This window comes from Amphiura filiformis, chromosome 16, assembly GCF_039555335.1.
Source record: "Amphiura filiformis chromosome 16, Afil_fr2py, whole genome shotgun sequence".
NCBI lineage: Eukaryota > Metazoa > Echinodermata > Ophiuroidea > Amphilepidida > Amphiuridae > Amphiura > Amphiura filiformis.
This window is the reverse complement of record NC_092643.1, coordinates 23,474,750-23,487,312: the sequence shown is the minus strand read 5'-3', so window position 1 is coordinate 23,487,312 and position 12,563 is coordinate 23,474,750. Positions and strand designations below refer to the sequence as shown.

Sequence of the window (12,563 nt, the reverse complement as noted above, 5' to 3'; positions counted from 1 at the left end):
AACATCCAGGATCGGATGTAAAAATTTGCCATTCATAAAAAAATGTATCTGCCACCATAGTTTAATTTTGTATAGTATTTAGGTTTTACTATTTACTACCTGGATGAAAGATAATCTTCACAAATGTAGGAGTATCGAACAACATTTTTTTAATTTTGGAATATTAAAAGAAATTATTACTTTATATGAAGAACTTTGTTGCAAAACCCCTTACATCCACTTGCCCAATTTTGAGAATACATCAAAAAATCATCAAAAAAAATCATTGATATAAGGATTCTTTCAACAAAAGCAGTCTTTGGTGGGATGCTCATTATATCAGTGATTATTTTAATGATTTTTTGATATATTCTCAAAATTGGGCAAGTGGATGTATTGCAACAAAGCTCTTCGTATATTTTACAGATGGAAAAGAACAACCAGGTTCTTATTTTAGTGTTTGCGTGGTCTGCTTCTTTCGTCTTTGATATTTTTTATCAGAATTTTAATCAATAAAATTAAGAAAGTTCAGCAGACAGTACACAGAAGTAATTAATTAATTAATATTTTGTCCATTTTAACCTCTGAATTTGCAGTGCAATTGTTAAGTTGGGATTATTGTATAAAATGTCTCCCTTGTTCAGTTTGATAAAGTGCAGACAATGGTAGGTCGAGAGAAATAGCAGAAAAGCAGCATTTACATAAATACAATGACTTAACATTTTATTATTAACCAAATGTGAAGTCTTTGTGCGATTATTTTTCTGTTGAATGCTTCATTTAAAATAAGCAGAGAACTTTCTTCCAACCTTGGTGCAATCAGTGATGTAGCAATGTTCAAAATGTAGCAAATGATATTTTGATAGACCCTTGATGGGTTTTGTTATGGTAAAAACAAAATACTTAGTAAGAATGCATTAGTGACAAGGATTTTTTTTTATTCATTCTTTATTTTAATGTTTTTAATATTGGTTTTTTTTTCTTGTTTTTTTTTCATAATTTCCACATCAAATTACCAAGTTGTGAATAAATAAATTATAAATGAAAGTTAATATTCAATAACTGTATTACCTTCATTATAGCTGAAATTGATATTTAGCAATTTAAGAGACGAAAAATAACCGCAAAATATTTTGAAAATAATTACAATATACTGTAACCGCAATTATGAATTAACTTATATTTTTTCATTATTTGAAAGTAAAGAAACAAATTCTAGGTAATAATTAGGTAGCCTTAATAATTTTTTGTTAGCAATTGAATTAATTGGACTCAAGCCAAACACAAAGCACACCCCTTGCTCTTCGGCCAGCCATCACTCAAACGTAACCATAAAATGATTGACATCCCTCATCAGTGTTACTCAATTTAATAACCAAAATACAACATCTTTTTACTGTGTACAGGACCGTTCCCTATCCACTATGTCACCATGTCATTACATATGTGTGCCAAACCAGTAATTTACTCAAGGTGCGATAATTATTTCTAGCGGTTTGTGAAAATTAAACCTAAACTGGCAAACTAACGGTAATAATCTCTTGTTCACAATAGCAACAAGCCTGGGAGTCGTATTCCATAAAAAGGTGGGGGATTTCCATTATCCTCACTTAGCCATTTGTATGCCTTGGGCAAACTGGCAACACCGGGTGAGCTGCAACTTGCTTGGGGCTTGTTGATAGTAGCCCAGCATTGAGTTTGATTAGAGGCTGCGTGTCACTGAGAGCACACTGTACTTACTATACTACAAGCATGCGTGTATGCTGCTACAACGTGTGTTCTCTGTGCGGATACTGATGCCACTGATTGTATCAATTCATCTCGCTACACACTTGTAAACTATAAGATATCGAACACGCGGCGTTGTCATATGCACGCCCGACAAATTGGAACTAATTTGTCAATTTTGCCGATACTTTGTGCCGTGAATTCCCAAGCATTCTCGTATCATCGGCATCTTACGTAGGATAAGGATAAATTTGGCTGCGAGGTGAACTCCAAGCTTGTGCCGGGATATTTTCTTGTATACATACAGACATCGCTGCCGGATCGTGTTCTATGAGTTTTGGGATGCTACTAGCCAATGAGATGCCTGCGTATGTAAGTATAATTGATATGTATCGTATCTTCTCCCATGTGAGGAGGTGGCTTGTTAAATACCAGAGTATTGTTCATGTGTACTCCACGGAGATTCCTAACCGTGCTTTATAAGAACTAAAGACTAGTTGCATCGGGGAATTTACATAAAAGCGTAATCTCGTTTGAAACGTTGTTACTCCTAAACATCAAAGTCGGTATCGTAGCTTCCACTTAACATTTTCAGATATACCTCGGGTCATTTTTGGTTCACCGTCTCTATATCATATCATACATAAATATCTTTGCTCATTTTAACCTTAACTTCAAGCCTGCGTTAGTATCAGGTAGATGAAGACCTGTTATTGTGAGTTACAAAACCTTACCACTAGTTGTTGGAGTTGTTTGAAAATGAGCGAGGCTTATTTGTGTTGAATGAGTACTCTATACTGATTTTGCTACTCATATATGCTCTAATAATGATCATGGATGTAATAATTTAGGTATTTTTGGTTGATTTGGTTATAAAAAACACATTGTTGCGAGTTTGGATGGTGCTGCCGCATAGGTTGTGATAATAGCTCTCAGTTAATTGTGCATGCCTTTGTCAATCAGTTTGCACTTTCTTGAGGTGGTAGTGAAATTGATTACAATCAGGTACATATGAAATATTGATCAATTATATCACAGGGTGGGCTGTGCTCATTAATGAAATGATTAATCATTTCTACATAATATATTGTGATGAAATTTGTTATGAAACAATTTTTGATAGAAAGGTGTTTTTTCGATATCCTTTTGATGTGTGACTTGTTGTCATCACAATATAATGGGGTAGGGGAATAATTTCATTTGTAAAGAAATCGTAACACTTTTGATTCTGTCTCACTACCAATGGTGATACAATTTAATATGATGGTGTCGGTGAATAGTATGAGACTCTCATTGGGAGTGGAATGTACGAGTGTGCATTTTTAAATTAAAGGAGTATTTTGTGATCCTAGCATCCTCTTTTTATGACAGTTTTTAGTAGATATCCACGAAAAAAGCTTATTTCCAAAATTTCAGTTGATTCTGATTTTGCGTTTGCGAGTTATGTATGATTATGTGAATTTCACTGCTCCATAGGCCACTGTGTGTAATTTCGTTCTAGTACACCAGAATGTAATTCAAATATGACGATATTTTTGCTGAACAAATTAATCTGCAAGAAATTTTTTGTACATAAACATTATGTAGCCACAGCTTTCCTGTGGTATAACAATCTCAACTTTTTTTGTTGAAAAAAGTGGGGATGAGGCTATGGATCACGAAATGCCCGTTTAACATTAAATATATGCAAAATCTTATATTCACCCAAACACACACACAAAATGTTCCAATGCAACTAGTATCACAGTGGAATAAAATGAAAATTCTAATCAAATATTTAGTAATCAGTCATCATTTTAGCAAGAGTTTGCTATCAACTATTCATCAATCCTGTTTAGACAGCCATCACATAAAATGTGCATTAGTTTTCATCAATCATTCAGCTTGTACTTCGTAAAACAATTATGTGATTCATGTTCAGAATTGCTTTTAATGTATTATAATTGTAGTTGCTTAGGTTACGTTTATAAAAAACAAGACAATAAAATGTTCTTCAGCTTTGCATTTAATTTATTTTGTGATTAGTAAAGTGCTGGCAGAATATGGTGGCAAAGGGTGATTGACCGTGATTCCCCGCCGCGCCTTCACCCCTTATTTTCCAAAATAGTTGAATAAAATGATCAACAATTAATGGACAGGAGTTTATTTTAAGAAAACTAATAAAATAGCCTCCATATAAAAATATCATTTCTTTGAGCCCTGGATCATTGGTTTTGCTAAATCCTTTTTGTGTGTGTGTCTTGCTGTCTTTATTTGCATCAGATTTATCTTGATAAATATCAAGATATCTAGATTTATCTTGATAAATATCAAGATAAATATCAAGATAAGAGTATATTTTAAGCAATATTTAAATCATTTTATGTAGATAATTACGAACAAATTAACGTATATTAATTTCTTAACATTAACAACAACAAAAATATAAATATCAAATTTTTATACCATATCTGGAAATAACATTTAAAAAAAATCAAATCAATTTATCTAATATAAGATTGTATAATTCATTTAGTGTTTTCCCCTAAATTTTATAGCATCACTATTATTGTGGACCAAACTGGTCACCACTGGTAACAGACAATACCAATGGCACATACAAAGCCATCAGGGCAAGTAATTGACAGGTGCAATGCTGGGCTATTCCAGTTGAACACCATACACCCCCTATGGAAAACATGATCTTAATCTCCCACAGAGGGGGTGTAAATTTCAAACAGAGTCACCCATTCAGGTCATCCCATTCGAAATTCACACTCCTTGTGTGGGAGATTAAGGCCATGTCTTCCATAGGGGGTGTGTGGATTTTAAGTAGAATAGCGCAATGTTGGGATTGGTTTTGACATCTGAATAAACAGAAATAATTTCATTCTTTTCCGATTCAGTGCAGACCAATGTGTAGAGGTCAGCTAAGGTTGATAACCATTCTGCATGTTCAAAGCCATGGATTTTAATAACAGCCATGTCCATATGGTTGAGATGAACTTGAAGATTCAATAAAGTTCTACCAATTTTCTCTTTAGGTGATTTAGCACCAAGTTATTGCAAGATATTGCGTACTTTAGAGTTTGTTTTACTAGTGTAAATGATCATGGTATACTGTAATGTCGCATTTTTCTCAGGCTTACAGCTATTTTATTAAAATTTTGTTGGGGTAAACTAGTCTCGGACACATCTTGGTGTTTTGATTAATTATCACAATGACTACACATTAAATTGAATCTCAAGATATTGTGCCCTATGTGAACTTGACTGATGCACAAAGAATGGAGTAAAAGGTTAGAGGTTAACTGATTCGGTATGTCGAGATTTCTGGCTTTGAATTATGCCAAACATTAAAGCTTGATCACAAAATATATGGGAGAACTAACTAGTCAAATATTTGGCCCAATTATGGTGTCCCAGTTGCTGTACACACATGCTATCTACTGAAGACAACATTATACAAAGCAATGTTTACCACAGAACTTCATTACATGACCCAAAAACTACCTGATTACATATCAAGAAATAGGAATCAGGCACACTTGCCCTGATCGCATAAGGTGAGCTTTAAAATCCCGCAAGGATTTTTTGTCAATTTCATCCAGAGGATATTGTAATAATAACAGCCATTTTTGTGAGCAATACCTGAATTCCCTCAAGTATCGGGATTCTAATGTTTAAAGATGAAAATAATGCGAATAACTGTAATTCTACAGCCCTTATTTTACAACTAGAGCATGATATGGTAGCCAGTCTCTGTTATTACTATTGTTACAACATAAACCATACAACATGAATGAACTATTTGGTATATTGTGATAGCTGGTTGTTAGTGGAAGATATTATATATGACTGCAAAGAAATGTTCATTTTGGATTGCAAATATTTGGTGGATTTTCGGATAAGTGCTACACCAAGATATTAGCATTTATGCATATTTAGAAGCTGTTAGGAGAAGGTTATGATTAGAATTAGGTTCATTCATTTCATTTCATTCAAGTTTCTGCAAGCACCATGATCCATAGCTAGTGAGGCAGTTTCAGTTTTATCTACCATAAGTCATACAAAATTTTTTTTAAACCAATATTGTAATGGAGAGTTGACCAAAAAAGAGCACAAGGCTTGTACAGGTTTGGCCAACTTAAGCCAAAGCATATGAGTGTAAATCATCCTCCAACAGCTTCTGTATCAGATAGCTTGTCCTTTGTCACCCTTGTCTTCTTTTGCTATGTGATGGAACCTGAAGAGCATATCTGCTGCAGCGATCATCCACTGGCATCTTTAGGATGTGTCTGAGGAAGCGAAGTTGGCGCTGCCTTACCAGGTTGATGAGAGGCTGGGCATCGGTCATAGCATAAATTCAGGTGTTGCCCACAGTCAAGGCGCTTGATGTTGAACATAATTGAGCATGAGCGAATTAGGTTAGGATTAGGTGAGGGTTAGAATTACGGTTAGGGCAGCTTATTATGTGTTCTCTATTCATGACATTTGAACAAAGTCAAGCTGAACATAATCACCAATCATACTCTCTACCGTGATCATCTGTTAGATTTTCATCCCAAAATAAAAGTTCAATTGAAGGTATTTTTATCATGACATTTGTCTGATAAATGTGTAACTTTATAACCATGCATATGTTTGATCATGACATTTATGTCGGATAAATATGTAATCATATAAGTGCGAAGTACTGTAATATTGTTACTACCCATAGCTATCTACTGTAGATAGCATTAAAATAGCATTTAAGTGACTACCTTTAAATGCTAGTCAATCAGCTTTACGATTCCAAAACTTCAAAATATCCATCACTAATGTACCATATCACAGGTATTTATCCATAACAGAGAAAAGCAAACAAGAAGATGTGCAATTAATTGGTTGAAAGCTTCCGAATAAGTAACTTTAAAAATAAAAAAATTATTTGCATTAATCAAAAAGCTTCTAAACAAACAGCATGTATAAATAATTTGTCACTGTGTGAACTATTCAAGGAAGTTGAGATTGGTCATTAGCATTTCTGGTTGATGTGATTTAATGCAAACCTCAACAACAATAAATTACTGAACATAAAACTATCTACTGTAAATAGCAAAGTGCAGTGTTTTTTCAGCATTCAGCAGAGACCTTGAAAAGAGTAAGAGACCTTTTGTCCTTTAGATATAAGCATGATAAGACATGAAAATATCCCCCTGATACTGATTGGCTCATCTTACTCAAATTAGCTTATAAATGCACATTGCAAAGAAAGTGTTTGGACTTAAAACACTTTTCTAAAAGCTTTTTTGTTATCGATTTGTTAGTATGTCTAGGAATTTTACATTGGTGTTTAGATTTTAAACATGTTTACAGATCGGTTGCAAATAACTTTTTTAAATTCTAAATACATATTTTGCAGTATTTCTACTTAAGATGATTAAGTACTTTATTCCCTGTTTCACTGTAGGTTACAGAATTTATTTACATTATTGGCAGGTGGTGTATGACGTGCAGTCCCTAAATTCAGTAAATTTTCATCGTCAACCGTGTAATTGAATGGGATTATTTTGAAATTTTAAAACGCTTGAAATATCACAAACAAATAGGCCTATGTTGATAAATAATATAAATACAAGCTAAAACCGTTGGGGTTCGATAATGAACCCCACAAAACTAACCAGTATATGGAAAATGCCATACGGCCGGGCGGTTTCACGAGTTGCGGGCGCGATCATGTCATCCGCCGCCTGATTATTGGCTAATTCAAAGTAACATTGTCTCAAAATTCAATTAATATTCTTGAATGGTAATATACTCACCCAGACCCAAATACCCAAAATGGACTAAATAAATGCACTATATACTTATAGGCATCCGATTTTAGATCAAATTCTGCTTTATGGAAACAAGTTCAACAAACAGATGGCTCAGAAATGTTTTAGTAAAGAGCCAAGACCTGAAAATGGCAAATTCACCATCTTCTCTTTTTGGATTATTAACCATCTACTGAAGATAGCAGCACACCCTGTTATCCTCTGATCCGAGTCAAAAAAATCTTATTTGAAACTGTTCTTAAACAAAATAATGGACACATGTTTAGCTGTCTTCTGTAGATAGCAAATCTAATGCAAAATATTTTCAAATAGATTATATTTTGTATAGGGATATAAACCTGGCATATATGCTTAGGAGATTGAACGGAAACCATAAATGAGGAATAATTATAAACCCTCACATACCAAAAGGCTATCTGTTGCAGATAGCAAGTATGTCCAAAGCTATCTACTGCAGATAGCAAGTATGTCCAAAGCTATCTACTGTAGATAGCAAGTATGTCCAAAGCTATCTACTGTAGATAGCAAGTATATCCAAAGCTATCTACTGTAGATGGCAAGTATACCCAAAGCTATCTACTGTAGATAGCAAGTATGTCCAAAGCTATCTACTGCAGATAGCAAGTATGTCCAAAGCTATCTACTGTAGATAGCAAGTATGTCCAAAGCTATCTACTGTAGATAACAAGTATATCCAAAGCTATCTACTGTAGATAACAAGTATATCCAAAGCTATCTACTGTAGATAGCAATTATAATACCCAAATCTATCTACTGTAGATAGCAAGTATAATATCCAAAGCTATCTACTGTCGATAGCAAGTATATCCAAGCTATCTACTGTAGATAGCAAGTATATCCAAGCTATCTACTGTAGATAGCTAGGTTAATTCCTGGGTATAGAGTGGGGAAAAAGCAACAACAACCAAATACACTGACCTTTAATTAGAAGGAGTACAATATTTCCACGTAAGTTACAAATGACCTAAAAACTTGACCTTTAAAAGTGGCCCATCTGTTTACTATCTTGAGGAGATGATCAATAATCAATTATGAATTGACCTCCTTAAGAGTTAAAATTCATTAGGGTCTCAAATGTTATAATCCATTGGACACAGTTCCTATCCCCAATATGCATCACACTCAAGACTGACCTTTGGATTATTTGGGTACAAAAACTCATACACCACAACTTGGAGGTCACAATTTGAGCTATGCTTGTTTAATGAGGGTCAGTGAGCTTTGCCATTGGGGTTGAGATCATTATACTTGACCTGCTGGAAGATAATAATCACAATAGACAATGTTGGTTAGCTAGTAGGTACTTTAGATCGCCATCAAAACTGAATGCATTACTGATACTGATCCTATCCACTCAAAAGTACATTTTACTTAGATAAATGCCACAAGGGGTGTTATAATCTAATAGCTGCCTTGTGTCACACTCTATTTCAAGGGGATAGTGTTAGAAGGATGTGTCTGGAATAGCTGCCCTGTAGACATTTGATCATATCTGAATTGTATATTGTACGTATATGACACCTGGCAGCTATTGTAAATAGGCCGAGTTGCACTATCCTCTCAATGTGATGAACTTGATTTAGGAAATAGCTGCAACATGTTTCAAAGATGGTTTTTAATATCTGTTTTAAATTTTGGTATTTTACTATGACTCAGCTCATATTGGGCTATTCTATTTGAAATCCACACTAACCCTGTGGAAGATTTTGGAAATATGTTCCACAGATGGAGTACAAATTTCAAATAGAATTAGCACATTAGGCAGCTCCGTTTGAAACTCAGGCTCCCTCTGTGAAAGATTCAGATTGAAGCTTTCTCAGAGGGTGTATGAAGTTCAAATGGAGCTGGAATGTGCTAATTCCATTTAAAATTCATACTTCCTTTGTTGAACATGTTTCCAAAATCTTCCACAGGGGTAGTATGGATTTAATATGGAATAGGCCAATAGACTTGGAATATTTGTTCTTATTCTAACCAAATTTGTAATTTAATAATCAGCCATTATTGGGTTACAGCCCACTAATTGATGGGTTTATTATCGGACAACATTTTGTCGAAGCCCGATTTCTGAAATTTGAGCCAACAGCGTAATTTGTTTATTTAGTGAGCACACAAAGCAATTCAAAATCATCATCATCCCCAGGGCATGGAGTTCAGTGACCTGAGTGTCATTGTGAGGACGGATTGGAAGCAAGTGGTTTCACGATTACCATTTGGAGTATAATTTCCTTACTACATGTCGCTACAATGCTTAATGGATTCAGATAGTGTTCTTTGAGCTTTCTTACTGCATTATAATCAGAACTTACTAAGATACACACATATTGGAGAACTTTATCAGTGAAATACTGATGATTTTTTTGCCATATCTTGGTGTAATACTAATAAGAAAAAACAGGTGTCACCATGCTTTTGTCATTGTTTGACAAATTTAGTTGCTTGAGTGTGGTTTGACTTGATTTGGCCAAAAGACCACTTTGTCCAATTTAGTTGGTAAAGACCACTTTGTCCAATTCAGTTTGTAAAAACTAAACTACTTTATCATTTAATTAAATGAGATTCTGGTAACAGATCCAAAAGAAATGAAGTACTCACTCGTAATATTATCGAAATTATCGAAATCAGGAACCTTGTTGACTCTGCAATGACTGTAAGTGGTGTTTCTAGAATAAAAAGTGGTGTTACTTAATCAGGTTTATCTCAAGTAATTGTACCCATGACCTCATATATTTTCTACCACTCATTCTAGGCATTAACAGACTCACTGGGCCAGGGTCTTACAATGATTGATGACATGGGTACCAATAGAAAGTGATGATATAACAGTTTTATCCAAACAATTTTCATCCAAGATTACCCATTTTGAAACGTTTCTGTATTGTATTGGAATATACCAGTAATGATTGAAAAGCGAAAATCAAGGTACAAATAAATTTGTAATAATTGTTACATAACGTCACACTACTCACTCACTTATGTAAATATTCATAATAGTCTTATTGCAACTAATATGTGAGCTGCACCATACTGACAGTCATTATCAAACATAACATTAAACCCCTATTCAGCACAAAATAGCCCATGTTATTAAAACAAACTTATTTGCCTTTGCCATTTTTTCTTCATTATTGACTAAAACCTCTTTTTTTTTCTTTTAGTCTCTCTCTCTCAATTGAATAGACACGCGCCAATAATTTAATTTCCCCCGATTTTACTTTTTTGTGGGCTCGCATATCGGGTTCCAACCTGGCTATAATTTCATCATTGTTATTTTCTTACACTGTGAAATCTAACATTACATCAATTACTTCTAGTGATATTTTTTATCTGGGCCTGGAACCTTTCAATAGTATTACGGGTTATGCCATAGAATATTAGTATTTGGCTGAAGGAGAATTCTCTATTGTATCCTCCAGCTACATGTTATTAAGAAATTCTAGTAATAATTTTATTAATTCAATTTATACTATGACAGCAATGCTTGTTGTCTTTACAACTTTATATCTTAGGTTTGAGGAAGTTCTAGAAACACAAGTGTAGATTGGTGGTTACAAATCTCGGTTTATCTCAACCCCGAGGACTCTTTACACAAGACTTCCTGTAAAATATATGTTGCATTACACATTTGGTATGTAGTAATGGGTAGCGATACGTAACGCAGCAACACTAATACGAGAGTAGGTGATAATGGTACGTAGTTGCGGAGAGAAAATTTACCATTAGTCTGGACTTGGAGTAAGCTTAAACAGTGATTTGTGTAATACAAAACTCAATTTTGTAGGGGGAAAATCAATACTGCATTCTCTAAAAGCTGATCGAGCTTTTAAATTACAAGATACACTTAGCCGTAGACTGGCTAACATGGTCTTGTGGTTATCGTTTGAAAGCTTGGATCGATTCAAAAGGTCACCCAGGTGCATCTCTCCTCGGGCCAAGGGGGAAACAAAGACAACAGATACTAGGTATTTTTTTACACCTAAGAGCAACACAAAGGCCATTTCTTGAAAATGTTGTACGGATAATTTTGTTTTGTTTAATTTTGCACCTTTTTCTGTACGGAATTTCGAAGAATTTATCACCAAATGCCACCAACCAATGTAAATACGTAAATGCATTTATCAGAGAGGCCAATGTCACTGACAAATCCCTAGTAGCATTTTAATTTTGAGCGTAGGAAATCAAACTTGCCATGATAAATATCCGTGGAATCAAGCGTGATGGTCGTTTTGTTAAGCGTTATTTGGAGACCTGTTGCCGTAGGCTGTAAAGAAGCCATTTCCTGGCTGAAATGAAGCAATTTGTTCATAACAAATAAGTGACCTCTAGATAGTCTAAGAGAGAGATAGAGAAATGGAGATGGAGAAATAGAGAGAGAGGGAGAAGGACAAAAAGAGATTATTATATTAAATGTGAAGTGAGCTAGATGCAGTGTTTTTGATAGTCATTGTGATTAAATACTGTTATTATGTAAGACACAGCAAGACAGTATAAAAGATAGAGACACACATACCCCGACAGACACACAGACAGATGAAGAGAGAAAGAATTGAGAAGAAGAGGACAAAAAGAAATTGTTATAAAATATCAAATGTGAAGTGAGCAAAATGGTTTGTTTTGTTGAGTCATTGTTATAAAACACTGTTCTTATTTACGAAACACAGCAAGAAATTATAAAAGGTACGAGAAACAGACAGGCAGACACCCAGACAGACAGACAGACAGACAGGAAAAGAGACTGAGGTAGAGAAGGATGAAAAGAGGTTGATATATCCTATGTGAAGTGATCAAGATGCAGTGTTTAGTCATTGCATTTAAATAAATAGTTCAAAAATAAAATGCGATATATCCCATGTGTATGCCTTGGCTGCCCTGTGTATTTTAGTATGACTATTGTTATTTCATACAATGATATACTTTTGCTAAATTTGAATAAATTGGTATAATTTTGCTAATTAGGAGGTATACATACTAATTAGTGTGATTATGGTATTGATTCCCTGGGCCTCAAGGAAGAACAGATGATTCCCAGGTTGTCCC

The 12,563-nt window shown here is 34.4% G+C and overlaps 1 protein-coding gene across 6 annotated transcripts in view; it reads left to right on the top strand.

Moving 5' to 3' along the window:
* LOC140135746 (thymocyte selection-associated high mobility group box protein TOX-like) overlaps positions 1-12,563 on the top strand; it is a 187,083-nt gene that overhangs the window by 95,084 nt on the left and 79,436 nt on the right. Inside the window, exon 1 of one of the 6 annotated variants that reach the window (XM_072157353.1) lies at positions 1,678-2,079. The exons of the other annotated variants lie outside the window; for them this stretch is intronic. Within the exon in view, the coding sequence (XP_072013454.1) occupies positions 2,038-2,079 (42 nt within the window). The 5' untranslated portion in view covers positions 1,678-2,037. Of the gene's footprint in view, positions 1-1,677; positions 2,080-12,563 lie in introns of those variants that run through there. 6 annotated transcript variants of the gene reach the window in all.